A 27,305-nucleotide genomic window follows, 5' to 3' on the forward strand; every position below is an offset into this window, starting at 1 on the left:
CTCTGGCTGGATTGCCGCGGAGGAGGCGACGAGGGCACTGGCCTTGGGGGGCTAGCTCGGTCGGCAGCGGTTCCTGCTGCGGATGGGAGCGGGCCGGCTCGGCGCGCCCATGGAGCGCCACTGGGGGGTCGCCGCCACCCCCGCCTCGTCGGTCCGGGAGCCGGCGTCCGGCGGCCCCGATGGGCGGCGGCGGGAGCCACTGCGGCGCCGGGCGAACAGTGCGTCGGCTCCCGCCGTCGGGGCCTCGGCTTCGGCGGAGGGCGTAAGGCGGGACCGGCCCGGCTCTTACAGCGGCGCTACGTCGTCCTCCCGTCAGCGCGTCGAAAGCCTCAGGAAGAAGCGGCCGCGTAAGTGCCCGGCGGGGCGCCCTCGCGTTTCGCCCTGCCCCCTTCCGGCCCGGTCGCCGTTTTTCCCGCGCGGAGACAGTGCCCCCGCTCGGTGGTCCCAGGTTGGTGCTGGGCTGACACCTGGCTGGAGGCCTCGGGTCCCCCAACGCGGGGGCTGCGGGTTCGGCCCCGTCCGGCCTCGCGCTTCTGCTTCTCGGTTGTCCGAGTGTAGCGTCCGTACCCAGGACCTTTTCTCTCTCCCGATTCTTAGTTCCTTGTGCATTCTTCGGCCGAGAATCGCATTATTTTTTTCCTCGGGAAGGCTTCCTTTGACCCATTTTCACCACCTCCCCTCCCCCCTCAAGTCGTTTGAATCCCCAGTGTCTGTCTTCCGTGGATTTCCAGAGAGCTGCAAGACGTTACATCCTTTTTACCTGGAGATTTTGGGCTCAAGGAAAACGGTTGAGTTGCTGCAAGCCTAAAACTGGATTCCGTGTTCTGTATACTAAGCTTTGTCTGCTTTTCTTCCCATGAGAACTCGGGTCTTGTCTCACCCAGATATCACCTCTATTTTCTTTCCATCTCTTTGCTGATACTCACGATTCAGTACTGTAGCACTCTGGGCATTAAGCCTTTCTCTTTTGAGGGAAAACGACTTCTCGCCTTGGCGGTTGCACATGCTCTTCCCAGAGAATCGGTTTTTCCGTTTTATTATCAGGTTTTTTTTTTTCTGCATTGTGATCTAGTCCAGATATTTTCTTCTCTTTACAGGTCTTCAGTTCGGGTCCTCCTTCAAACAGCCATTGCAACTCTTGAAAGTATCCACTGTCTTGATACTCTAAGATGAGTTTTACGATATAATAACATTTTACATGTGGCTATATATATTTTTTCTTGTCGTTGCCCGTTGTCAGATTCCTATTTCAGGAAATCAGCTTGTTTTAAATGTAGATTATGAGAGTGAGAAAGTGGCAGGATGAATGTGAGGTCGTTTTTTAAAAAATTATCATTATTTTTTACTTTATTTATTTTTTTATACAGCAGGTCCTTATTAGTCATCAATTTTATACACATCAGTGTATACATGTCAATCCCAATCGCACAATTCATCACACGCCCCCCTACCCCCCCGGGTGTGAGGTCTTTATTGGATAGTCTTGTACCTCAGCCCAACAACCCAGTTGCTTTACTTTTTTATGATTTGGATGATTAAATATTAAACGCACCCCTATTTTGCTATGAAAAGTTTGAGAGTTCTTAATTCTTTTGTCTTTTCCTATGTTCTTGAAAGAGAATTGGAAAAGAGATGATGTGCTCTCAACCTATACCGTTTTTAGAGCCTGGTTCCTGTTTTGAGAAGCACCTGATTTTTAAGCGATGCAAAACATCAGTTCCTTCTTGGTTTTGTACTGCCTCATTAGAGATGGATGTAAATTCCAGAGATTCAGCAAAAAAGAATCACAGCCATGTAGCCAGCTCTTTGTGACCACTGGCCATGAAGATTCTAAGTATTGTGATTTTGGTGTTTGCCACCAGTCAGGCACTCTTAAAATTTTTTTTTCATGTACTCTTCTAAGAGCTTTAATAAACTCATTAGTCCTTACAAAAGTCATGAAAACCCATCTCTCAGATAATGAGAACTAAAGAAATAAACAAGGTATTGTTTTCTTTCCATTTGTTCTTTCTGTACTGTCCAGGGGTACACCTGTTAGATGGAGAGGCAGTGTATTGATTGTGTATTGACCAAAGAATATACTTTGGTCTTAACTTTGAGGGAATTCAATAAAGATTAAATCTTTGTATTTTTTATTAGGAGAGTTGGGTTGGTGCCACCTTTCTTTTGTTAGAAAACCTCATTCTGATATCATTACACTACTTATCTTAAGGTAGGAGCCTAGTTGTCATTGGAAACTTGAAGGAGCTGTTCAGTTTATCTTAGGAATTGTGGGCCCTGCTTATAGTCATGTTCTGCCACACATGTTCCCTAGAGCAGTGTGAGTCCCAAACCTGTCCCCACCTCAGACTTAACACATCATAGTCATTAGGGATGAGGCTAGGCATGTGTGTCTAAGAAGTTCTTCAAAAGTTTTAGATTAGCTGGAGTATGTCTCATAGGTCTGAGAGAAATACCAAATAAAAATTGGTTTAAAATGATGGTAACGGGCCTCCCTGGTGGCGCAGTGGTTGAGAGTCCGCCTGCCGATGCAGGGGATACGGGTTCGTGCCCCGGTCTGGGAGGATCCCATGTGCCGCGGAGCGGCTGGGCCCGTGAGCCATGGCCACTGGGCCTGTGCGTCCGGAGCCTGTGCTCCGCAGCGGGAGAGGCCACAACAGTGAGAGGCCCGCGTACAGCAAAAAAAAAAAAAATAAAAAAATAAAATGATGGTAACGATGATGCTTACGTGTTCATGTAGACACTGTGCCAAAATTTAAGTCTTGCAGTTATCCTCTGAGGTGGGTATTTGTTATCCCCAGCTTCCAGATTAGGCAACAGGCTCAGTGAAATTTTCTCTTTGTCCAAGGGCATATAGTGAATTAGTAATGGAGCTGTGTTTTGATTCTAGGTGTCTGACTTCAGACCCAGTGTTTCTTGACTTTCCACATCTTGGAAGGTGCATGCGATGTAGTTCAGTAGTGGTTCTCACGTGGAATCACTCAGAAGCTTAAAAAAAAAACCCTCAGATCTGCAGAGGGGTCTAAAAATGTGTCTTAATTTTTAAAATTTTATTGAGGCATAATTACATACAGTAAAATGTACAGTTTTGACAAACGTAACAAGAGAACATTACATGCATGTAACATGAGAACATACATTTTAATCTAGGGCCCCAGATATGCAGGAGGTGTGGGAACTCTGGGATCACAGTGCTTCATGGCAGTGCCAGGGGGTGAGCTGGATCTTTGAAGGTGACTCCCGAGCATGTTTTAGCACTCCAGGGAAAGCTTGGGGACATGCTGATTTTGGACTCATGCCAATCATGGAATTTCCTTAACTTCCATTAGTCTAGAAAATAAAGCTTTTGTTTGTAGCTTGATAATACTAATCTAGAAAATAGTTAGCTTTTCCTTGGTATTTGGGGGAGCATCAGTGTTGCCAGAATGGAACTGGTGCTGGGAGGTTGGCTTTTATCAGGTGCAGTGTTTCATCTTCAGTTAGGGAATTAGGAAGGGCCGCCCACTGGGAGCTCGGGAAAAAAGTTAGATTTCTATTGCTTTGTAGCCCATTTTTGAGGGACAGAATAGGAGAGGGTGCTTTTTAGCCTATTGTTTTATCAACTTTAAACCTAAATGAAATAAAAGTAAACACGGCTCCTCTTCTTTGATGAATAACGAATATAAAGCATTAAGCATAACCTAAAAATAATATTATTATGCAGCTTGTAAAATTAAGTATGTTATTTTAGGGGCCCATGTATGAATTGTGTCCTTAGATAGTATGACTGTTGAGTGTTGGCATCACTGCCCTCTGTATATCTGAGGAGACCATTAGCAAGGGGGATGTATGTTATTAAAAATATTTTGCTTAAACACATGTTAAAAGGAGAGATAAGGACGAAGATAATAGCCTGTAGGTTGTTTGAGAGTACCTTATCAGGCAGTGATATAGCAGAATAGCTATTTTGTCTGGTTATTTAAAAGAGCAGTGAGGTTCCTTGGGCTTAAATTTATAACCTTGGGAGCACTTTTCAGGTTCATAATTTGGGGTATCTTTATATTCAGGCACTGTTCTTTCTCAGTTAATATTCTTTTTCAATTTTTGTCAGCAAGGTGGACTAGGATATGAAAACCCTTTATAATGGCTTAAAGTTTGCTTTCTGAAAGTGAAAGCTATCTTGCAGTTTTTAGTAGCCTATTAAGTTTTGTATGTTTATATTTCTTTTCTTAAAAAATAAATTTTATTTATTTATTTATGGCTGTGTTCGGTCTTTGTTGTGCGCGGACGTTCTCTAGTTGCGGCGAGCAGGGGCTACTCTTTCGTTGCGGTGCGTGGGGTTCTCATCGTGGTGGTTTCTCTTGTTGCGGAACACGGGCATTAGGCGCGCGGGCTTCAGTAGTTGTGGCACGCGGGCTCAGTAGTTGTAGCACACGGGCTTAGTTGCTCCGCGGCATGTGGGATCTTCCCGGACCAGGGCTCAAACTTGTGTCCCCTGCATTGGCAGGCGGATCCTTAACCACTGCGACACCAGGGAAGCCCTGTTTATATTTCTTGAATGTAAAATTTATTATTGAGTCTGCTGGTTTTATAGTAGGTAGTATTTTATAAGTATCTGGTCCCTGAGTTAAACTATTTTGGGAACATTTATTGAGGTCCGTCTTTTAAAAAGTATTTATTTATTTATTTGGCTGCACTGGGTCTTTCTTAGTTGCAGCACACGGGATCTTTGGTGTCACGTGGGAGCAGGATCTTTTTAGTTGCGGCATGTGGACTTTTTAGTTGCGGCATGCGGGATCTAGTTTCCTGACCAGGGATTGAACCCGGACCCTCTGCACTGGGAGCTCAGAGTCTTAACCACTGGACCACCAGGGAAGTCCCAAGGTTTGTCTTTTAATATGAGGCCAAAGATCGCTGCCTAGACCAGTCTAGGGATTTGGGTTTGCAGTATTTTAACCACATGTGGTCTGGTGTAAAGATATAATTCGTAATGTTGGAAAATTGAGTATACTTTTATAAACCATATATTTCTCATTGGAAAGTATTTCAGTTGTTGAGACCTATTATGAGACAGTGTGCTATTGATGATTTTACATAAATCTGTGAGGGAAAGTTTAAATTCTTTCTAGAAATGTGTCCTAAGTCAAGTGTACATTGTCTAGGTGGAGCACCTTAGAGGAAATATATCAGGAAATATGCTGAAGACCTAAAATAGACTAAAATATCTGTGGAAATTAATGGAAAGACTCACTAATCAGAAGTGATAAAATAGGCCTTCTATTAGTGAGATATGAGGAATGTGAGAGCATAGCAAAAGTTCCTTGACTTTCCATGACTTTTCCTGCCAGAAACACATAGTGGGTTTTTTCTTTTTTTTAAAATTTATTTATTTTTGGCTGCATTGGGTCTTTGTTGCTGTGTGCAGGCTTTCTCTAGTTGCGGCGAGCGGGGGCTGCTCTTCGTTGCGGTGCATGGCCTTCTTATTGCGGTGGCTTCTTTTGTTGCTGAGCACGGGCTTCAGTAGTTGTGGCACGCGGGGTAAGCGCGCAGGCTCAGTAGTTGTGGTGCACAGGCTTAGTTGCTCCGCGGCATGTGGGATCTTCCCAGACCAGGGCTCGAACCTGTGTCTCCTCTATTGGGGGGCGGATTCTTAAGCACTGCGCCACCAGGGAAGTGCCACATATAGTGTTTTGAATAAGAATTGAAGGCTTATTCTAGTAGTCATCATGTCATAGTATATGGGGCAGTCTCTCAGTTATTGTTAGGAATCTAAACCCCCTTTGATAGGCTGAATGTTTAGAAATAAGAGAATTGTATGGCCTGAGATATTATCAGAGAGCATGCATCTAATGGACCTCCCATGTCTTTCATTGTCTCTCAGTTCTTGGATATGTAAATGTTTGATTAGTAGTATAACTAAAAAATCCAGAAGCTACTAAAGGATATAATAGGCTATTTACTCTTTCAGCCTTAGGCTCCTTACTTTTCCTTATATATTGTTGGTCCTCTTTATTTATTTAAGGTATGTGAATTTTATTAAACTACTTTTACTTAAAAAAAATTTAACCCAAGAATATGTTTTGTGCTGTTAGGTTTGTATAGATACTGGTTAAAAGATACTTTTAAAAGGACTTAGGAAATCTGAGTTTGAGTCCCACTTCTGCCTTTTCTTGACTGTGAGTGACCTTGGGCTCTTTTGCACTTAAGTTTCTTTTTCTTTCATTCTTTTTTTTTTTACGCGGGCCTCTCACTGCTGTGGCCTCTCCTGTTGCGGAGTACAGGCTACAGACGCGCAGGCTCAGCGGCCATGGCTCACGGGCCCAGCCGCTTCGCGGCATGTGGGATCTTCCCAGACCGGGGCACGAACCCGCGTCCCCTGCATCGGCAAGCGGACTCTCAACCACTGTGCCACCAGGGAAGCCCTGTTTCAACTTTTTAATCTATGGAAAGGGGAGTAAGGCTTAATTTGTTTTAAGCATTACAGCCTTCCCTTGGTCTTAGATATGTCCAAAACTTCAGATTCCAATCCTGTTGATGGGATATATTTGTTGGTAGAGTGCTGTGTCTCTTCTTTGCTCTCCACGAAGTTGGCATCATCTTAAAGTTGATGGTTAAAAGAATGGCGCTGTTGGGCTTCCCTGGTGGCGCAGTGGTTGAGAGTCCGCCTGCCGATGTAGGGGACACGGGTTCGTGCCCTGGTCCTGGAAGATCCCACATGCCGCAGAGCAGCTGGGCCCGTGAGCCATGGCCGCTGAGCCTGCGCGTCCAGAGCCTGTGCTCCGCAACGGGAGAGGCCACAGCAGTGAGAGGCCCGCGTACCACAAAAAAAAAAAAAAAAAAAAAAAAAAAAAGGCTAAAGAATGGCGCTGTTAGTAGGAAAATAGGAATTGAATCTCCTTACTTCAGTCATATCCAGCACTGTTGATTTCATTAGTGAAGAAACTTTTTATTCTTCCAGTCAGGGCCAGACTTCATGACTCATGCCAGGTTGAGTTAGTCCCTCATCACTGGAAATGGAGTTTCTGTTGGTGTTAAAAAAAAAAAAAAAAAATCAGGGATCTCTTTCAGACTGAGGTGGAATGGCTGTTGGGGAGTCAGCCACAGTGTTCTCTTTAGAATTGCATTGACATTGTTAGTTAGATTAATTTGGGGGAGAATTGACACTTTAATAGTATTTAGTTTTCCTTCCTGGAACATGATGTATCTTCCCACTGTTATGTCTTTCAGTACACCATTTTAATAGCAATCATAGATATTTAGTATTAGATTTATTTATAAATATTTTATGGTTTTTGTTATGCATGACTTTTTTTTCACATCATTTTCTTGCTGGATTTTGCTTATAACATAGGAAAAGCTATTGGTATTTGTATTATTTTTTGGTGTGTCCTGTTATTAAAAATTTTTTTTATTTTGTTGGCTTAATTGATTCTCTTAATTTTTGTTTTTTGGAGTGTATTGAGATAATCATGGTTTTTCTCCTTCGTTTTTTTTTTTTTTTTTTACACGGGCCTCTCACTGTTGTGGCCTCCCCCGCTGCAGAGCACAGGCTCCGGACACGCAGGCTCAGCGGCCATGGCTCACGGGCCCAGCCGCTCCGCGGCATGTGGGATCCCTCCGGACCGGGGCACGAACCCGTGTCCCCTGCATCGGCAGGCGGACTCTCAACCACTGCGCCACCAGGGAAGCCCTCCTCTTTGTTTTTGAACTGATTTTTTCCCCCTAGTTGTTTGAAGGTCATATGTTCATTTTCTCTTTTTTTGGAGTTGCCTGTAAATTTTTTAAAAAATTAATTTATTTAAATTTATTTTTGGCTGTGCTGGGTCTTCGTAGCTGCACGGGCTTTCTCTAGTGGCAGTGAGCGGGGGCTGCTCTTCATTGTGGTGCGCGGCCTTCTCATTGGAGTGGATTCTCTTGTTGCACAGCATGTGCACTAGGCACGCGGGCTTCAGTAGTTGGGGCACACGGGCTCAGTAGTTGTGGCTCGCGGGCTCTAGAGTGCAAGCTTAGTAGTTGTGGCGCACGGGCTTAGTTGCTTCGCAGCATGTGGGATCTTCCTGGACCAGGGCTCGAACCCGTGTCCCCTGCATTGGCAAGTGGATTCTTAACTATTGCGCCACCAGGGAACCCCAACCTGTAAATTTTTAACGCATTTAAATCATCACTTCTTTATTCTTGTTTAGAAATAATCAGAATCTTTACCTTCCGTTCCCCAACGAGACAGAGCTGCTGCTTGCTTTGACTTCCCTCTCCTTTCTCTTCCCTCTTCGACTTCCTATGTTGAAATCATGTAAGTATTTTAGTTGCAGATTGCTTATTTTCCTAAAAGTCAGCATGTATTGCTTCCTGTGCTTATCATTGTTTATATAGCTCATATCTTCTTGGGTGCTTTAAAAAATTATATTGGAGTGCATCTACTAATTATTTCAGAGAAGGTCTTTGAATAGTAAATGTTGAGCTCTTTCATGTGTAAAAATGTCTTTCTCTTGCACTCCCATTTGAAAGCTGATTTGGCTGGATATGAGTTTCGAATTGTTTTCCTTATAACTTTGCCAGTGCGCTGTTGTCTTCTAGCATCTGTGTTACTGACGAAAAGTCTAATTTTACCTTAATGTGATTTATGTATCTTCGTAGGAATTCACTTTTTTCCTTTGGGAGTTTTTAGGGATTTCCTGAAATTTAAATAGGATGTGACTATACATCTCCCTTTTCTACACTTATTAATTTTATTTCAAGCCAATGATTCCTGTCTTCCCCTATCTCGCCAGAAAATTTCTAGAACTCGTATAACACAGATGTTGGACTTTCTGGTTCTGTGTTCTATATATCTACCTTTCTTTCATACTCAAGAGGCATTTTGGGAGAGTTTCTTAGTTTTGTTTTCCATTTGTTTTTTCTGTGCCCATTTTGTTATTAAATGTATTGTAGAGCTTTATTTTGGAAATAAATATTTCTCCTTTTTTTCTATTATAAAAGTGTCTTTATTGGACATAATTTACATACAATAAAATATATCCATTTAAAGTGTATAGTTCCATACATTTTGACAGATATATACACCCATGAAGCTCCCCTCTTGCCCCCAACAATTAAGATTTGGGTTATTACAGAAAGTTTTCTCCTGCCCCTGTATAGTCCTTCCCTCTCTCACTCCCCCAGCCAGTGATCTGCTATCAGATACAGAAATAATTAGCTTGCATTTTCTAGAGTTTCATATAATGGACTCATAGTATGTAGCCTTTTGTGCCAAGCTTTTTTCACTCAGCCTGTTTTTGAGAGTCACCTATGTGAAGTATATTGGTGTGTCCCCCCGCCCTGCACCCCGCCCCCTGCCCCGCTCTTTTTGGTTTTTAAAGCTTCTCCCACAACCCCCAACTAGGAAATTAACATTGATACAGTTCACAGACCTTATTTAGATTTAACCAGTTTTACATAAACTCTTTTGTATGTGTGTATTTAGTTCTATATAATTTTGTCACATGTGTAGATTCTTAACAGCCACAACCACAGCTGGCAATCATTTCTTAATTTCTAGTTTTTCTTTATGGTAGCTTATTCATTTTTAAAATTAATTTTTTTATTGAAGTATAGTTGATTTACAATAGCTTATTCATTTTTCATGGATGAAATCTCATTTTACCTTGGAGGATATTTATGATTCTTTTAAAGCCTCTTCTTTGTTCCTGCAACTCTTTCTTTAGATGTTAGCTTCTTGGTTTTGTGGTGTTGATTTTTCCCTTTTGGTGATTCTGGTTTGTAAAGTGATCGTCTCTGGTTTAAGGATTGCTTTCTCCTGTCAGTGGGTGCAGTGTCTGTTTACCAGTCTGTCAGGATGGATTGTAGGGGAGAGATGGGCCAGATGTGGGGGCTCCCCACTTCTGGGTAACAGCAGCTACGTGGATACGTACTGATGTTTGGGCTCAAGTGCCTGTGCCCAGTGAAGACTTTGACTCTTTGGAGGAGGGGGAGGGGAGTGGCTGGCCTGTCCAGTTGTGCCAAGTGTATTTCCCCACCATATCACTATGACTGCACCAGAGCCTGCTTCTGTTTCCCCATGGCAGCTACCCCATCGACAGCTTGGATGGAGCACCCATCTGCTCCCCGCACCTTCATAGCTGCTCCCAATTTTTATAGCATTTCTCTTTTCAGGGTTCCGGACAGTTATTGCCTCTATCAACCTCATTCTGCTGATGGTATCACTTCTTGTTTCTCAGAATTATTTTAGAAAATCAGTAAGTTTATATCTTTAGTCATTTCTAGGATTTCAGGTGGGAGGAGAAGACATGTATAGCTAATGCAGTTTATCTTGATCCAGTCTCCTTAAGCCATTTTTTGGGATGGATTCTTTTTTTTTTTTTTTTTTTTTTAGCTCCTTCACGTAGTATGTGGGATCCTAGGTCCCCGACCAGGGATCAAATCTGTGTCCCCTGCATTGAAAGCGCAGGAGTCTTAACCACTGGACCACCAGGGAAGTCCTGGGATGGATTTTTTGGGATGGATTTTTGGGGAACGGGTATTAACTTTGAAACACCTGTTCCACTGATGGCCATTGAAACCTGATGGATTGATTGATATCAGGGTTTGAGAGAAATTGACCACTGGAGCTTATATGTTACATAGGGTTGGGAATTTCCTCTAGCCCTAGTTTGAGTACTAAACCAAAGCTCTGAAAAGTCTCAATGTTTCTTTAAGGCAAGGGCAAAGATGAAGATTTTCATTTTCAATCTTTTTTTCCAGAGTTGAGGTTAATGGGTGTCATTTTGCTGTTTTTTAATATTTCTCAGTGCAGTTTGGGCTTGTCTAAGAGGGTTGTGTTGGCTTAGCATTGTGATATTTTTCTTCTTGATCTTTGCAATTCTTTTTTTTAAGATTTGTTTCTAGATTAGACAGAATCATATTTCTTCTTCCAAAAACCTTTTTGTGTATATAGTTCTTGGAAACCTCAAGGTATGAAATAAATTGTTAATCTAATAAGTGTAAATTTAGTTTTCAGAAAAAAAGCTGTTCTGACTTTTTTTTCCTTCCCCATTTAGTTTTTCCTTGGTTTGGCTTGGATATTGGTGGGACCCTGGTCAAGCTGGTTTATTTTGAACCCAAAGACATCACTGCTGAAGAAGAAGAGGAAGAAGTGGAAAGTCTTAAAAGCATTCGAAAGTACCTGACCTCCAATGTGGCTTATGGGTCCGCGGGTATTCGGGACGTGCACCTGGAGCTGAAGGATCTGACTCTGTGTGGACGCAAAGGCAATCTGCACTTTATACGCTTTCCCACTCATGACATGCCCGCTTTTATTCAAATGGGCAGAGATAAAAACTTCTCGAGTCTCCACACTGTCTTTTGTGCCACTGGAGGTGGAGCGTACAAATTTGAGCAGGATTTTCTCACAGTATGCATTTTTTAGCTTATATACAATTTATGGTAATCTGATTGTTAAAAATAATACCAATAGCAAGTGGTGGAATCATTTCCATCTCTAATGGAACTTGAATTTTCTTGAGTCAAGTTAAGATTAAATATCAATTAGTGATAGGAGTTGCCATCTAGAGATTGTCGTATAGTTTACTTTTTGCCCAATTCAGATGAGTTGATGAGAATCAGAAGCACTAACAGCATAGCATTTTGTTGTTCTTTTAGTATGAAAAAATAGTAAAGCTGTAATAAGCACAGGAAGGAATTACCAGTGAGGAACAATATCATTGTCTTGGACAATGTGATTGAAAAATAATTTAAAAAATTAATGTCATTTCATGTTATAAAATTGTTTCCAATCTTATCTACCACATAATTTTTCTTATCCCCCTCATTTGTTTCTTGGCAATTTTACTATTTAGAAATATGAGGAACTCTGGTCCAAAGCAGTGTTTTTCAGGCTTCAGGGTTAGTCAGAGATGGTTGACAGCAGAGTCTGCTCTCCCCAAATGCCTTTTGATGTGTCCTGAGCTGCACACTTGATAACAGGAGTCTGGATAGTAGGAGGAGTGCCAGTGGGCCCTTGATTTTGTTTTCATTCAGTGAACACTGTGTGTAAGGCCTTGAGGCTAGGTCATTTGAGGGTGGATGTGGGGGCAGATGGGATAATTGATAGGCGAATTGGCCAAGGCTCTGACCTTCAGAGTGCAGTGTAGATTTAAAATATCTTCAGTGACCATGTTTTTAATGCCACCAATGAGAATGTTATTACAGAGATTCTGCCTTTGCCTATGTTTTTCATTTTCTCCCCCCCAACCTTGCATGTCATTGTATGGTTTGTGACTTTGTCTTTCTTTGTCCTCTATCTCCTTTCTCCCATAACTGACCATAACCATAATATAGAATTGACATGAATTTTAAAACTGGTTTTGCATTCTTTGCTTGAATTTTCCTTGGTTGTTGGTTTTCAGTGGTTTCTTTTCTACCTGTGAGTAAATGGGAAGGTGGCAGGAGGAGAGGAGGTCCCCCTCCTTTGCGGTCACAGTGGACTCTGGATTATAACTGATAGGCAGAGGAGAAAACCTCTCGATTTCTGGGACCCTGTAGAGATGCCTTTGGAACATGTTTGAATACCATTTGGGCTGTTACCAGAGGTTGTGTGCTGTGTGCTAATCCAAGGAGAGGTGCAGAGTAGATTTTAGACTTTAGGGATTGGCTCTTAGGCTGTTGGGATTTCTCATCTGTATGCACCAGCGCCGTCCTTGAAAACTGGGGGAAAATGAAATGCCTAACAAATCCTTTTTGTGCATCTGGAGTAACTATTATCTAATAAACCACAGTGAAGTATTTTTAAAAATACGGAGCTTACCCTGTTTCTCTTTTAATGTGAATCAGATTTCCTCACATTGTATTGAGTTTGCTTATGGGTGCAACACATAATTATGAGTAACTTGAGTTAGTGAAATAACTTGCATATTTGGTCATCTTACTCTGTCAATTAGGCTGGGATTCATTAGGATTAATAGCACAGCAGGGCACTTCAGGTAACATGAATTATGGGAAAGAAAAGGAGGTATTGGTTTGACATACAATGGCAGAAAACTACTTTTATTCCAGTAGGCTACCAGTGTAAGATGATTTTGCTTTGACATGAAAATGCTGGCACTTGAGATTCAAGTGTCAGGAAATCAGAATTGAATTCATTGTGGCAGGGAGGGCATGGGCAGATAAAATAAGGACAGTGATGAACATTTTCAAGGCTTGGGTTTCCTCAGAGGAGTAATTTAATATTCGTAATTAGGGATTACTTAAGGATTAAGATGAAGTTACCTATTAACTTCCATCTCCTTTGGATCAAAATAAATTGAGTATAATGTAATCAAATGAGAGTTGAATTAAAGGGGGAGGACTTGCAGGGCTAAACTTGGTTTTAAACAGAAATAGGTGCTTTAGGGGGTTGAGGCATCTTTGTATTTGTCACATATATTGAGTAGGTAGATAATGCTGGTAGCATTCAAATGGGGTAGAAGTTCATAGAGTAAAAAGTGAAAGTTGCTTTATATCATCTCTGCAAAGTTACCATAGTTAAAAGTTTATGTATCTTTTTAGTTTTTCTGTGCATGACTGTGTATGACACATACATGTGCATATAAATATGGTTTTAAAATAAGGCAAATATAAAATATTTCTCAGCTTGTTTTTTTTTTTTTTTTTGACTAAAAACATGTCTTGGAGTTCTTCTCACTTCAATTCTTAATTGAATAAAGATCCTCTTCATTCTCGGGACTTCCCTGGAGGTCCAGTGGTGAAGACTGCACTTCCACTGTAGGGGGCACGGGTTCGATCCCTGGTCGGGGAAGTAACATCCTGCATGCTTTGTGGCGCGGCCAAAAAAAAAAAGTATATATATTGATATATATGTATGTTTGTATAAAGATTCTCTTCATTCTTAATTGCTATACAGTGTTCCATAATATGAATAATAATTTAATCATCCCTTTATTAATTATTTAAATGAAATTAAGTGGATAACAGTGTTTTAAATTTTGATTCTGCTAAACTCCCCCCATCCCTTGAGGCTGTAATCAGTTGAAATAGTGAAGTATTTTACTTTCTAATTGGACACTTTCAGTCCTTTGGCTGCAGATTATTATTATTATTTTTTTTTTTTGCGGTACGCGGGCCTCTCACTGCCGCGGCCCCTCCCGTTGCGGAGCACAGGCTCCGGACGCGCAGGCTCACGAGCCCAGCCGCTCCGCGGCACGCAGGATCCTCCCGGACCAGGGCAAGAACCCGCATCGCCTGCATCGGCAGGCGGACTCTCAACCACTGCGCCACCAGGGAAGCCCTGGCTGCAGATTATTAATAATAAAGTGTGGCCTGCTTTGATACTGCTCTATAGCCTTGAAGATGGTCTTTGGAAGGTAGATGTTGGATTCCTTGTGGCTCCTGCCATGTGTTTCCAGGTCCTTGCATCATTTAGACTTCTTAGAGTCTGCTTTCTGATGGGGCTGTGCCCTCAGCTGTGCTTCTGCCTCATGGTCCCCGTAAGCAGACATCTTGTTTTCTGCTTGGGTTTTGGCACATTTCTCCAGCTGCTGCGGTGGTTTGAGTGTATTGGGTCTGTGGGAGCAGAATTCTGTCTTGTCAGTCCATCCCTGTATTTGTTGTCTCCAGATCTGTTTTGTAAAGCAGGCACAAATAGTACACATCCATGAGCACTTTTATGGTTTGTCTTATGTAGAGGGGACTGCCTTATTAAACAGTTTTTATTTCTGCTTGGCTTGTTAAAAAAATCTGAATACATTTTTATTTCATTACAGATAGGTGATCTTCAGCTTTGCAAACTTGATGAACTAGATTGCTTAATAAAAGGAATTTTATACATTGACTCAGTTGGATTCAATGGACGGTCACAGTGCTATTACTTTGAAAACCCTGCTGATTCCGAAAAATGTCAGAAGTTACCATTTGATTTGAGAAATCCATACCCTCTGCTCCTGGTGAACATTGGCTCTGGGGTTAGCATCTTAGCAGTATATTCCAAAGATAATTATAAGCGGGTCACAGGTACCAGGTAGGTCTTTTATATAAAGGTCATTGTTTATTCTTGATATCATAATGGGTTAAAACTGAGTTTTCAGGTACTGCATGTAAGAACATCTTCAAGAACCTGTTAAAATTATGTGAGAGATATGTTTCTCTAGGATTATGCAAGCAAATATTGTTTCTCTTTGGAAATTCTGATTTCATGATCTACTTTTCTTTAATCTCTATTGCTGAAGATTTCACTACCATAGTTTCATAAAATATCTCATCAGCAGACTCACTGAGCCCAAGGTCCCTGCCCTCAGATAGTGTTACAGTGTGCATATACCATAAAGTAACCAAAGCTACTAGGTAGCATTTATAAGGAGAAGGCAAGGCAAGATCCCAGCTTTGAACTAGTTTAGATTTTACATGTATCCACACATACACATGGCCAGGGGATGTCGTGAGATCTAGAAGTTGAGGTACTGAGCAGTAGAAATATGTTTGGGGGAGGGTAGTCTGAAAAGGGAGGATTAGGTGGCAGATGAGAATGAATACCTTTTGGTTTAAGGATCAGCGATCACTTGAGGGAAAACAGGAGCTGGGGATTGGGATAAACAAGTTTTTGAGCAGGTGTCAGTTAAAGAATGAGAGGAGTAATTTTGGGAGAGAAAACACATTCATGGAGGAGTTCTAGTCGGGTAATGGGGGCTGATGACCCAGGGTGACAAGATGCTTGGATGAGGATGACTCGGGGCTTGCACTTGGAGAGAGAAAGGGAAGAAGTTCCACCATGGCCCTGGTGGGCTGATCTGCACCTGAGGCTCCTAGTATTCAGCAGGTGCCCAGACTGCATTGGGGACATGGGTAAAGAGGCAGGCCCTGTGTTTTGCTGCTTTGTTTGCTTGGCTTATGTGAATATGGTATCTTCAAGGTGTCCATTAGACACTTTATTTTTATCTTTTCACAGACTTGTTTCCTACTTAGTGGCATCTGCATGATTGGGATGGGGCAAGAGTGGGTTGATACATGAATATGGTTTTGGATTCATAAATATTACCTTCCTGTTCTTATTTTGAAAAATGTTATAATACTATGTTTGTTTTTAATCACAGTCTTGGAGGAGGAACTTTTTTTGGTCTTTGCTGTCTTCTTACTGGCTGTACCACATTTGAAGAAGCTCTTGAAATGGCATCACGTGGAGATAGCACCAAAGTGGATAAACTAGTACGAGACATTTATGGAGGGGACTACGAGAGGTTTGGACTGCCAGGCTGGGCTGTGGCTTCAAGGTAAGGGAAAGGGACGTGTGTGCTCTAAGAAATACAAGGTAATACAGTAGAATATTATTAGCCATAAAGAAGAACAAAATGATGCCATTTGCAGCAACATGGGTGGATGGACCTAGAGATTCTTATACTGAGTGAAGTAAGTCAGACAGAGGAGGACAAATACCGTATGATATCACTTTATATATGGAATCTTAAAAAAGGCTACAAATGAACTTATCTACAAAACCAAAATAGAGTTACAGATGTAGAAAATAAACTTATGGTTACGGGGTGGGGGTAAGGGGTGGAGGAGGAAGAATTGGAAGATTGGGATTGACACATACACACTACTATATATAAAACAGATGACTAATAAGGACCTACTGTATAGCACAGGGAACTCTATTCAATACTCTGTAATGGCCTATATGGGAAAAGAATCTAAAAAAGAGTGGCTATATTTATTTGTACAACAGATTCACTTTGCTGTATACCTGAAACTAACACAGCATTTTAAATTAGTTATACCCCAATTAAAAAAAAATACAGGAATCAAATATTAAGTATTGGGTATATCTTTTACCCTTTAAATAGCTTTACATACTGTGAAGTCACCTGTTTAAAGTGTGCAATTTAGTAGTTTCTAGTATATTTATAGAATTTTTCAGCCATCTTCAAAATAGAGTTTTGGAACATTTTCATCATTCCAGAAAGAAACCTTGTATCTGTTAGCTGTCACTCTCCATTCCCCCACCCACAGTCCCTAGTAAACACTAGTCTATTTTCTGTCTCTCTTTGGCATCATACAACATGTGATTTTTGTGACTGGGTTCTTTCACTCAGCATAATATTTTCAAGGTTCATCCACGTAGTAGCATGAATCAGTACTTTGTTCCTTTTTTTTGTTTTGTTTTTTTTTGCTGTACGCGGGCCTCTCACTGCTGTGGCCTCTCCCGTTGCGGAGCACAGGCTCCGGACACACAGGCTCCGCGGCCATGGCTCGCGGGCCCAGCCGCTCCGCGGCATGTGGGATCCTCCGGGACCGGGGCACGAACCCGTGTCCCCTGCATCGGCAGGCGGACTCTCAACCACTGCGCCACCAGGGAAGCCCCTTTGTTCCTTTTTACTGCAGAATAATATTATTTGTATGGATATACAGTGTTGTATTTATCCATTTATCAGTTGATTATCTTTTGTGTTGCTTCAACTCTTTGGTTTATTATGAATAATGGGGCTATAAACATTCATGTACAAGTCTTTGTGTGGACATATGTTTTTAATTCTCTTGGGTATATACCTAGGAGTGGAATTGCTGGGTCATGTGGTAACTCAGTGTTTAATCTTTTGAGGAACTGTCAGACTGTTGTCCAAAGTGGCTGTACCATTTTACAGTTTCACCAGCAGTATATAAGAGTTAAATTCTCTACATCCTTGCCAATACTTGTTATTGTCTGTCTTTTGGGTTTTAATTGCCTTAATAGGTGTAAGGGGATCTCTTATTTTGATTTGCACTTCCCTGATGACTGATGGTGTTGAACATCTTTTAATGTACTTATTGGCTCTTTATTTTCTTCGGAGAAATGTCTGTTCAAGTCTTTGCTCATTTTTTAGTTGGATTCTTTTTTTTTTTTTTTTTTCTTTTTGCGGTATGCGGGCCTCTCACTGCTGTGGCCTCCCCCGTTGCGGAGCACAGGCTCCGGATGCGCAGGCCCAGCGGCCATGGCTCACGGGCCCAGCCGCTCCGCGGCATATGGGATCCTCCCAGACCGGGGCACGAACCCGTATCCCCTGCATCGGCAGGCGGACTCTCAACCACTGCGCCACCAGGGAGGCCCTTTAGTTGGATTCTTTGTCTTTTTATTATTGAATTGTAAGAGTTCTTATATGTTTTGGATACAGGTCCTTTATCAAGTATATAATTTGCAAATATTTTCTCCCAGTCTGTTGGTTGTCTTTTCACTTCTTGATGGTGGCCTTTGCAGCTTAGAAGTTTTAAATTTTGATGAACTCATTCTTATCTGTCTTCTCTTTCATCACTTGTGCTTTTGATGTCATGTATAAGAAATCATTGCCTAACCTAAGATCATGAAGACTGACTTCTGTATTTTTTTCTAAGCATTTTATAGTTTTTTTTTTTGTGTGTGTGGCACGCGGGCCTCTCACTGTTGTGGCTTCTCCCATTGTGGAGCACAGGCTCCGGATGCGCAGGCTCAGCGGCCATGGCTCTTGGGCCCAGCCTCTCCGTGACATGTGGGATCTTCCCGGACCGGGGCACGAACCCATGTCCCCTGCATCGGCAGGCGGACTCTCAACCACTGCACCACCAGGGAAGCCCAGCATTTTATAGTTTTAGCTCTTACATTTAGGTCTATGATCCATTTTGAGTTCATTTTTGTGTGTGGTGTGAGGTAGAGGTTCAGATTCATTCTTTTGCATGTGACTATATAGGATATATAGTTGTCCCAGCACCATTTGTTGGATAGCCTATTATTTCCCCATTGAATTCTCTCGGCCCCTTTGTTGAAAATCACTTGACCATAAATGTATGGGTTTATTTTTGGACTCTCATTTCTATTGCATTGATCTATATTTCTATCCTTATGCCAGTACCACACTGCTTTGATTACTGTAGCTTTGTAGTACTAAGTTTTGAGACTGAGAAAAGTGAGTCCTTCAACTTAATCTTCTTTTTCAAGATTGTTTTGGCTAACCTGGGTCCCTTGACATTCCATGTGAATTTTAGGATCAGCTTGTTGATAATCTGCACCAAAAGGCAACTGGGATTTTGACAGGGATTGTGTTGAGTCTGTTAGGTCACTTTGGAAAGTATTTCCATCCTAACACTATCAGGTCTTCTGACCCAAGAAGATAGAATGTCTTTCCATTTAGATCATTGCTGTCATTTACCAATGTTTTGTAGTTTTCAGTGTACAAGTGTTATTCTCTTGTTAAATATATTCCTAAGCATTTTAGTCTCTTTGATGCTATTATAAATGGAATTGTTTTCTTAATTTCATTTTTGGATTATTTAGAAATACAGTTGCTTTTTTGTGTATTGGGGCACATGGTTTTTAATAATAGAAAAGGCACTCATATACATGTTTGTTTACTCATTTTAGGTACTTTGTAAATGCTGTAGATTTCATTTTCTATGTTTGTAGCATCTGCTCAATGATAATCACTTCCTTTTCTGATTGGTTGGGTTTGTGATCAGGTCATAGTTATTTATATATCAATTCTGCTGGTCAGGAACTTTGAAATACCTGATCTTCTGGGGAAATCTGAAACTCTTAAATAGTTTACTCAGGGACTCAGCTGTCAGATAAAGCAGTTTACCAGATATGAATGTGACCATTGAGCTGAGTGGAACAGCTGTGCAGTTGGGGGCAAATGGCTAATTGAGGCATCTTCCTGAAACTTAGCCTGGTTGCAGAAGGAGCATGGTGTCTTCAATGGATCTGAATGTGCAAATATGTGGCGTCAAAGCTAGATTTCAGTGGAAACCACAGGGAAAGCCATTTGCTCATTCAGAATGCTTGAGGTGTGGGAATTCCTTGGCAGTCCAGTGGTTAGGAGTCCGAGCTTCCACTGCAGGGGCCATGGGTTTGATCCCTGGCCAGGGAACTAAGATCCCACAAGCCATGCAGCGTGACCAAAAATAAAATAAAATAAAATAAATAAAAGTTCATTAAAAAATATTTGAGGAAAAAACTAAAAACTAAACTAAACTAAAATTCTGTGTCCTATTATTTAAAAAAAAAAGAATGCTTGAGTTCTTGAAGTTGTATTTCTATTTGAGCAGATGCTCTGTTATTTTGTAATAAAATGTTTGAATATTTGAACAGTGGTGCCCTGAAAGTTACTTTTGTCTTAGTAAAGTAACATTAAGTTCTGTTGAGCTGTGTTGCCTTTGGGTTAGCAATGAGATATTTTTTTTCCATCATAGCTTTGGAAACATGATGAGCAAGGAGAAGCGAGAAGCTGTGAGTAAAGAGGACCTTGCCAGAGCGACTTTGATCACAATCACCAACAACATTGGCTCAATAGCAAGAATGTGTGCCCTTAATGAAGTAAGGGGACATGGATTTTTTTAGTTGCTCTGAGGAAAATACAGAACTTACTATGTGGGCCCCGCCTTGTATACATCTGTTTTCTCTGAACAGTGCCTAAATGTAGTTGTAAGTGGTGGAGTTTGTTTCAATGGCAAAGTTAAAACGTTTCACCTGTAGATTAGTCTTAATAGATTTTTTTTTCCTTACTCAAGATAAACACTGCTACTATCTATAAGTAGAGGAAAAAGTAGAGGAAGGTAGGGAAGGTAGCCAGTATTGCAGATGATGGGGACTGTTGGGTGGTGGTGATGGATGGCGATGCTGAATCTAGACGCCACGCCCACTGTTGAGCTCTAGAGTCCCTGGGAATGAATCCAGAGGAAGGCACTGAAGCTGGGAGAAGACTGAGTGGGCCGAGGAATGCCCACCCTGCTCCCCCTCCACTGCAGCAGAGCTGTCTTTGTGCTTTCAGCTTCTTTACAGTGCTGCCTTGTAGCATTCAGGTCAAGCAGCATTGTACAGGGCTATGAAAGAACTAAGAATGGCCTTCCCTTGGGGATCCAGTTGGTGCAGCTTTATAGCTTATCCCTATTTATACACTTTTGTTTAAAATTATTATTTTAAATAGATAATATAAGCATGTGATTTAAAAAGGAAACCTCAAAAGGTACAAAAGGATTGTCTCATTTTTAGTTAAAAATACTGTGTCAGTATGAAGAAATTAAAAATTCTTTATTTGAATATTTTAACACTTCTGTTTTCTTTTTTGCATGTTCCTTTAAGTCCTGTGCTTACGTATTTTAAGATATTTTAGTTGGTGTACATGCCATTCTATGTTTTTTACTTAAGTATTATAAATTGCATGGTTGTATATTTGATTTCTTTTTATGTCATAAGTCATTCACATAGAACTGGGCATTTGGTTGCTTGCCGATGATAGCTCTGCAGTAAAGCATTTTTAAGCGTGAAGCTGTTCCTTGGATGGATTTATTCTTGATAAGAGACTTATTCAGGAGTGAGATTTCTCATCTAAAGAATATCATACTTATGAATTGTGATAGGTATTGCCAAGATGCTTTGCACAAGGGCTGCACCAATTTAGATTGTTTTTAGCAATGAATGAATGGATTGGTTTTACCACAACTTGACTAATATTGGGGTTAGAGTTTCAGTTAGTTGTTTGTTTTGCTAACTTTTTTTTATGGTGCCAATTTAAAATACAGTTTTATTTAAGACATTGCATTTTCCACTTAAAATACAGTGCTTATAAAGTGCAATGTTATTTCCTTTCCCTGTGTACATGTTCACTGTTCAAGTATCAAGAATGCCCAGTTGTTTACTATAGCAGCTCAGCTTTAAAACTGCCTTGGAATTTGCTACACATTTGGGTCCTTCAGTGTTTTTTGTGAAACAGTGCTAAATCTATATTGGGTTGGCTTAATCAACCTCTTCAGTGGTGGGTGTGGAGGAGGCACCACCAGATGGAGGAGCTCGGCCCGCAGGCATTCCTCCTGGTATGTATGCCTCCTGCGCTCTCTGGTACAGCTTGGTAATGATGGAGTTGCAGATTTTTTTCCAGCTCCTTCTGCTGATGTTCGAATTCTTCCTTCTCCACAGGATGTAAGATCTTGTGTCACTCAGACATCCAAGGAAGGAAGCTGCCAACATCTAGAGTTCTTTGCTAACTTTTAATGGATCTAAAATTTTACTTTTTTTGCTCACTTAGTGAGATTGAATTTTTTTGTCTGTGATATTTCTTGTATAATTTGCCTATTTGTGTTACTTTTCTTCTTTGAATTGGGTCTTACTATTTTTTACTTATCTGTATAAAACTTATTTATTTTTAAAATTTATTTAAAATTTATTTTTTATTTTTTGTTTTTATTACGGTACGCGGGCCTCTCACTATTGTGGCCTCTCCCGTTGCGGAGCACAGGCTCCGGACGCGCAGGTTCAGCGTCCATGGCTCACGGGCCTAGCCGCTCTGCGGCATGTGGGATCCTCCCGGACCGGGGCACGAACCCGTGTCCCCTGCATCGGCAGGTGGACTCTCAACCACTGCGCCACCAGGGAAGCCCTAAAACTTTTTATTTAATTGTAGTTATTGTTTGTCATATTTAATTTAAATGCTTTTCCTAATCTGTATTCTCCTGTGACATTTTCTGGCATACTTTGAAGTAGGTTTAGAGTTGTCTGGGGATCAAATTTAAGCAGCCCTGGATCAACTGGATTACATGTAAATACTTTTTTTTGATCAGCAGTCAACTTGCTACTAAAAACTATGTACATAGTACTCTCTTTGGGGTAGCTTTTATGAGAGAACAGAAATTAAGATGAAAACTAATTGCCTTTTTTTTGATGTGCTCAGAACATTAACCAGGTGGTATTTGTTGGAAATTTCTTGAGAATTAATACGATCGCCATGCGGCTTTTGGCATATGCTTTGGATTATTGGTCCAAGGGACAGTTGAAAGCACTTTTTTCGGAACACGAGGTAAGCAGACTTACTTCCTGTGACACGTTACCTTCATAAAGGGCATGCAGTTCATGCTGCGCTGGAATTTGAAGCAGTACTTATTTGTTTCTGTACTTGTATAATATGGGTTAACTTTGGTCATGTTCAAAAGCTGTTTCTTACCTGATTTAATGTAAGGTGGATATTTGGTTAATTTAATTTTGAGCTTCAGCAGTTTTAAAGAAGAAAATCTTGATGAACAGCCAGCTATATTACGATGCCATATTCTTTTCTGAACCATCCTTTATATTTTCCCCATTGCAGTTTGCACTTACTTTGTAAATGCACTTACTCTGAGTTCTTTTTTCATTTTTTTGATGTCAGTTTTTATGTATTGATATAGTTCATGTGCCAGTTTGCCAGTTATTTAAGATGTATGTTCTAAAAACAACTAGATCAGTAAAAAGCATTCCAGGATTAGAGCCACACTATCATAAGAACTTAACACATAGACAGGCTATGTGGAAAAGAATAACTGAATTGCTCAACCTGATAATCCTATTTTGGAAAGTGCCTTTCTGTTTTTCAGTATGAGGAACAGAACCAGAGCTATGGAAGGGACTTTCTCTTTCCTCCCCTTGGTTGTGGGGCAGTTGGACTCTTTAAAGTGTTAAAGTGGATTGTAGATAGTGTTATCATGAACATTTTTCAGAACTGTATTTGCATATTTACTTTAGCAGTGTTTCTATGAATTGACAGAAATCAAAGTAGGATTTGAAGTAATATGAAGAGGTTGTTTTTTCTTTTAAGGTTGCTTTAAGTTTTACGTTTTAAGTTGCTTAAGTTCATAGTTAAAACCCAAAGTGTGTAATTCCCCATATCAAAAAGCTTAAAGTTTAAGTTATCTAACTTTCTTTTTACCTCTAATCTTATTATATTAGTAAATCGGTACTGAATTAATCAGTTTCTTATACCTTTTATATGCATCTTGCTTTTTGTGATCTTTGACCTGTTTTATTTTGCTTAATATTAGAATAAGAATAAATCCTGTTTAATGTTGTATCTTAGTATAACTTGCCTCCTGCTGAGTTTCTGTCTCTTTTGAACCTTTTTCAAGGCAGAATGTGGAGATTTCTTAGGTTAACTTTTTTTTTTTTAACTTACGTCTTCATATCATAATAATTACGACATGAACCCTTTATGAAGTTTTGTTTTTCCCATTTTGACTTCCTCTCTGGTTAGCCTGTTGGCTCTGTTTGTCTCTGTGTTTGCCATTTACATTCGTGCCTCTGGCTCTAATGTCGATCTCTGTACTTCTGGAACTCTGATTATTTTAGGTTCTCTGAGTCATGAAATGTTCTCCCGTCTGCACACTGAAGTCAGTGTGTCTACTGTTGTGAAAGCTTTGTATAGATTATTCTCAAGCCTTTCTCTTTCATTGTTTACTGTTCTCATCTTACACTTCTTGGCTCGTAGCAACCTCTGTCTTTTACTAGATAGTAGATTTTGGGTCCTCAGTGGAACTCACTATAATGGTTAACTTTATCCCTTCTTTTGTTGTAAAATAAAACACAGATACAGAAAACCACTTTATATGTAGAGCTAACTGTTACAAAGTGAACACCCTTGGGACTTCCCTGGCGGTCCAGCTGTTAAAGCTCTGTGCTTCCACTGCAGGGGGCGCAGGTTCCATCCCTGGTCAGGGAACTAAGTTCCTGCGTGCTGTGGCCAAAAAATTAAAATAAATAAATAAATAAATAAAGTGAACACCCTTGAATTCTATCCTCTGGCTGTAATTGTGGGTTTCTGAGTGTGGCTGAGTCTTGCTCAGTTGTGTCCCTTCTACAGTTTCTGACTTTCTCTCATAATACATTCATGTGGCTGCTTATTTATTTATTTTTTATTATTTTTAATATTTACTTATTTATTTGGCTGTGTCAGGTCTTAGTTGTGGCAAACGGGATCTTCGTTGTGGTATCTTTCTTTTCGACTTGCGGGCTGTTTGTTGCAGTGTGCAGGCTTTTCTAGTTGAGGTGTGCAGGCGAATTCATGGGCTCTGTAGTTGTGGCGCACGGGCTTAGTTGCCCTGCAGCATGTGGGATCTTAGTTCCCTGACCAGAGATTGAACCCGTGTCCCCTGTATCGGAAGGCAGATGCTTAACCACTGGACCACTGGGGAGGTCCCCGTGGCTGCTTATTTTTAAAGCCAAAAAAGAGTGAAAGGGCAGGCCTCTCTGTTGTGTGGCCGCATGTTCTTTGGAGAAGCTTTTCTTGGAAAATAGACTAAACCTTAGTTATTTATATTTCAGAGACTTCTCATATGTTCTTTTTTAAAAAAAATTATTTATTCATTTATTTATTTATGGCTGTGTTGGGTCTTCGTTACAGTGCGTGGGCTTCTTATTTTGGTGGCTTCTCTTGTTGTGGAGCACGGGCTCTAGAGTGCAGGCTCAGTAGTTGTGGCGCACGGTCTTAGTTGCTCCGCGGCACGTGGGATCTTCCGGACCAGGGCTCGAACCCGTGTCTCCTGCATTAGCAGGTGGATTCTTAACCACTGTGCCACCAGGGAATTCCCTCATGTGTTCTTCTAATCCATAGCAGGTCTTCCAGGATCTTCCCATATTCCTTTTTCAGTCACTTCTCTCTTTCTTACAGTACTTTACTGTCTGATTGCATCCTTTGGAGACCTTGATGGATTCTGTATCATTGTACGATTATTCTCTGATTCCTGCTGATTTCTGCCAGCATGGGTTTTGCCTCATTTTCTTTTATATTTAATCCTTGTTTAGGTTTCGTGTTTGGGTTGTCATGTCTTGGTTGTATTTGGCCTTGATTGCTTACTTCAGGAGATGGTCCTGTAATGTCTTCCTTCAGCTGCTGCTGCTCTGTCTCACGCCTCTGCCTTCCCCTCAGTTGCTTCTGTTCTTCAGATGTTGCTCCTCTGTCCTCGCCCTTCTCTACACGTTGCCTGGAGGTTCTGTTGTCCACTTCTCTGCTGCTCACCTCTGCCAGCACTGCTCTGACTGCTGCCCTGCTCCAAATCCAGACATCCAGTGACTTTCTGGGTGTGGCTGCTTGGCTGCCTGGGGCACCTCAGCTTTGCACATCCTGTATGGAACCCCCTTCCTTGCTCTCCACATCTCTTGCTCCTGTGTCCTTGTTCTCTCAGGGGTGGTGTGACTGGATGTGTGGGAGGGACATCAACATCTCTGCCACCCTCGTCCCCTTCTTCAGGCGAGTCTTGAACGCATCCCACCCCCTTCTTTCCACCCTCAGCCCAGCTAGCCCTCGCCCTCTGTGACCTGTCCCCGCTTCTCCTTCATAGCACTTCATGTCTCATATTCCCTTCATTCCAGAGTTGTCTGGAAGTGCTGCAGGCCCCTGTTGCTTCTCACCACCTCATTCCGCAGGAGACGGCCCAGGTACCATCCTTTACCAGGGGTAACTGGGCTGCTCTGGGCCTCATAACTTGTGGAGCCCCAAGGCTCTGGTCTGATGTGCCAGAGTGTCCTTACCCCCTGCCTGGGAGCTCTGCAGAGCTTCTCTGCTCCCAGGCTGGCCTTGGGCTCAGCAAAATGGGAGTCAGGAAATGGGTGTCAGGAATTAAGGCTGTGTTGGCTTTAATGCTAGTAATCATATTTATGGTAATTTAAATAAGTCAAAGGAGAATTGCTCTTATTTTTCTTTCTTTCTTTTTCTTTCTTTTTTTTTTTTCAGGGTTATTTTGGAGCTGTTGGAGCACTTCTTGAGCTATTGAAGATCCCCTGATTGTTACCTGGGGAGGGGTTCCTGGAACCTTCCACAATGGGATTTGTGGACTTGTTTTTTTAAGAGACTTACTCAGTTTATGATTGTGTACTACCTGCATCAAAGCGAGAAAGGACAAATGTATTTTTCTAAGTCATCAAGATATCTTAATAACCAGTGAGGAAAGTTATATATTAAAAAAAAAAGTGGACCATGTCCGTGTCGGTGAGAATTCTCTGTATTTAAGTTGCTCTTCAGTATAGCTTTGTTCAACTTGCTGTGTATTTTTGAAATTCAGCATCACTTTGTGGAGCCACTTCAGGGGAGGGGAGGAGAGCTGTTCTGTGTTCAGCGGGCTGTGGTTTTGTGTCCTGTTGAACTAGCTAAATGTAAGGCAAGCTATTGATACTATGTATTATAATCCAATCACAATTTTCAGTGTGGCCTTGGAGATCATCTTCTGTGCATTAACTCTGGTGTGCATTTAGCTTGTGTGAACGTATTGAAAAACATGTTTCAAGGTTCTACAGACTTATTGGGCAAGTTAATTCTGTGCCTGTAACTTTAACAGTTAAGCAACTTTTGGAAGGGCAGTTCCAGCTTGTTTACACTGTAGATCTTGGGAAGGTCTGTTTGGAGGGAAAGGACTTCTCCCCTGGGCAGAATTTCCTTGGGTAGTGGAGGGATAATTGATGTGATGGAAGTGAGTAAGCTAGTAGAAAAAGCACATCTGGAAGACTAAAAGCAGACAAAAGAGGGCTGCCAGTATCGACAGCTTTTCAGGGAGTGGTGGGGGGGATCTGGTTATTTCAGGCTGGTAGAGAGGGAGGAATTGAGGTGTCTATTGATCAGCTCATGGAG

At 41.3% G+C, this 27,305-nt stretch overlaps 1 protein-coding gene across 2 annotated transcripts; it reads left to right on the forward strand.

Annotated features, from left to right (window-relative positions):
* The first annotated feature begins 2 nt into the window (after nt 1-2).
* On the forward strand, nt 3-26,674 carry PANK2 (pantothenate kinase 2). 2 transcript variants are annotated; one of them, XM_082644362.1, is made up of 7 exons: nt 3-347; nt 11,013-11,365; nt 14,712-14,965; nt 16,035-16,211; nt 20,137-20,260; nt 22,611-22,736; nt 26,415-26,674. In XM_082644362.1, exons 1-7 carry the CDS (start codon nt 83-85, stop codon nt 26,463-26,465), a joined length of 1,350 nt encoding a protein of 449 aa, XP_082500488.1. In that variant the 5' UTR covers nt 3-82; the 3' UTR covers nt 26,466-26,674. The 2 variants fall into 2 exon arrangements, with proteins under 2 accessions (XP_082500488.1, XP_082500489.1); XM_082644363.1 differs by lacking the exons at nt 3-347; nt 11,013-11,365 and adding an exon at nt 10,197-10,211 and having other exon boundaries at nt 26,415-26,657.
* Nucleotides 26,675-27,305: the final 631 nt, after the last annotated feature.

This window comes from Mesoplodon mirus (genome assembly GCF_964341445.2).
Source record: "Mesoplodon mirus genome assembly, chromosome: 15".
Taxonomy (NCBI): domain Eukaryota; kingdom Metazoa; phylum Chordata; class Mammalia; order Artiodactyla; family Ziphiidae; genus Mesoplodon; species Mesoplodon mirus.

Excerpts from the sequence above, each read along its gene's own strand:
- PANK2 (XM_082644362.1), top strand. The coding sequence starts at position 83 with ATGGGAGCGGGCCGGCTCGGCGCGCCCATGGAGCGCCACTGGGGGGTC. Across the intron at positions 14,966-16,034 it reads AAGCGGGTCACAGGTACCAG|TCTTGGAGGAGGAACTTTTT; the intron begins GTAGGTCTTTTA and ends TTTTAATCACAG. Across the intron at positions 22,737-26,414 it reads CACTTTTTTCGGAACACGAG|GGTTATTTTGGAGCTGTTGG; the intron begins GTAAGCAGACTT and ends TTTTTTTTTCAG.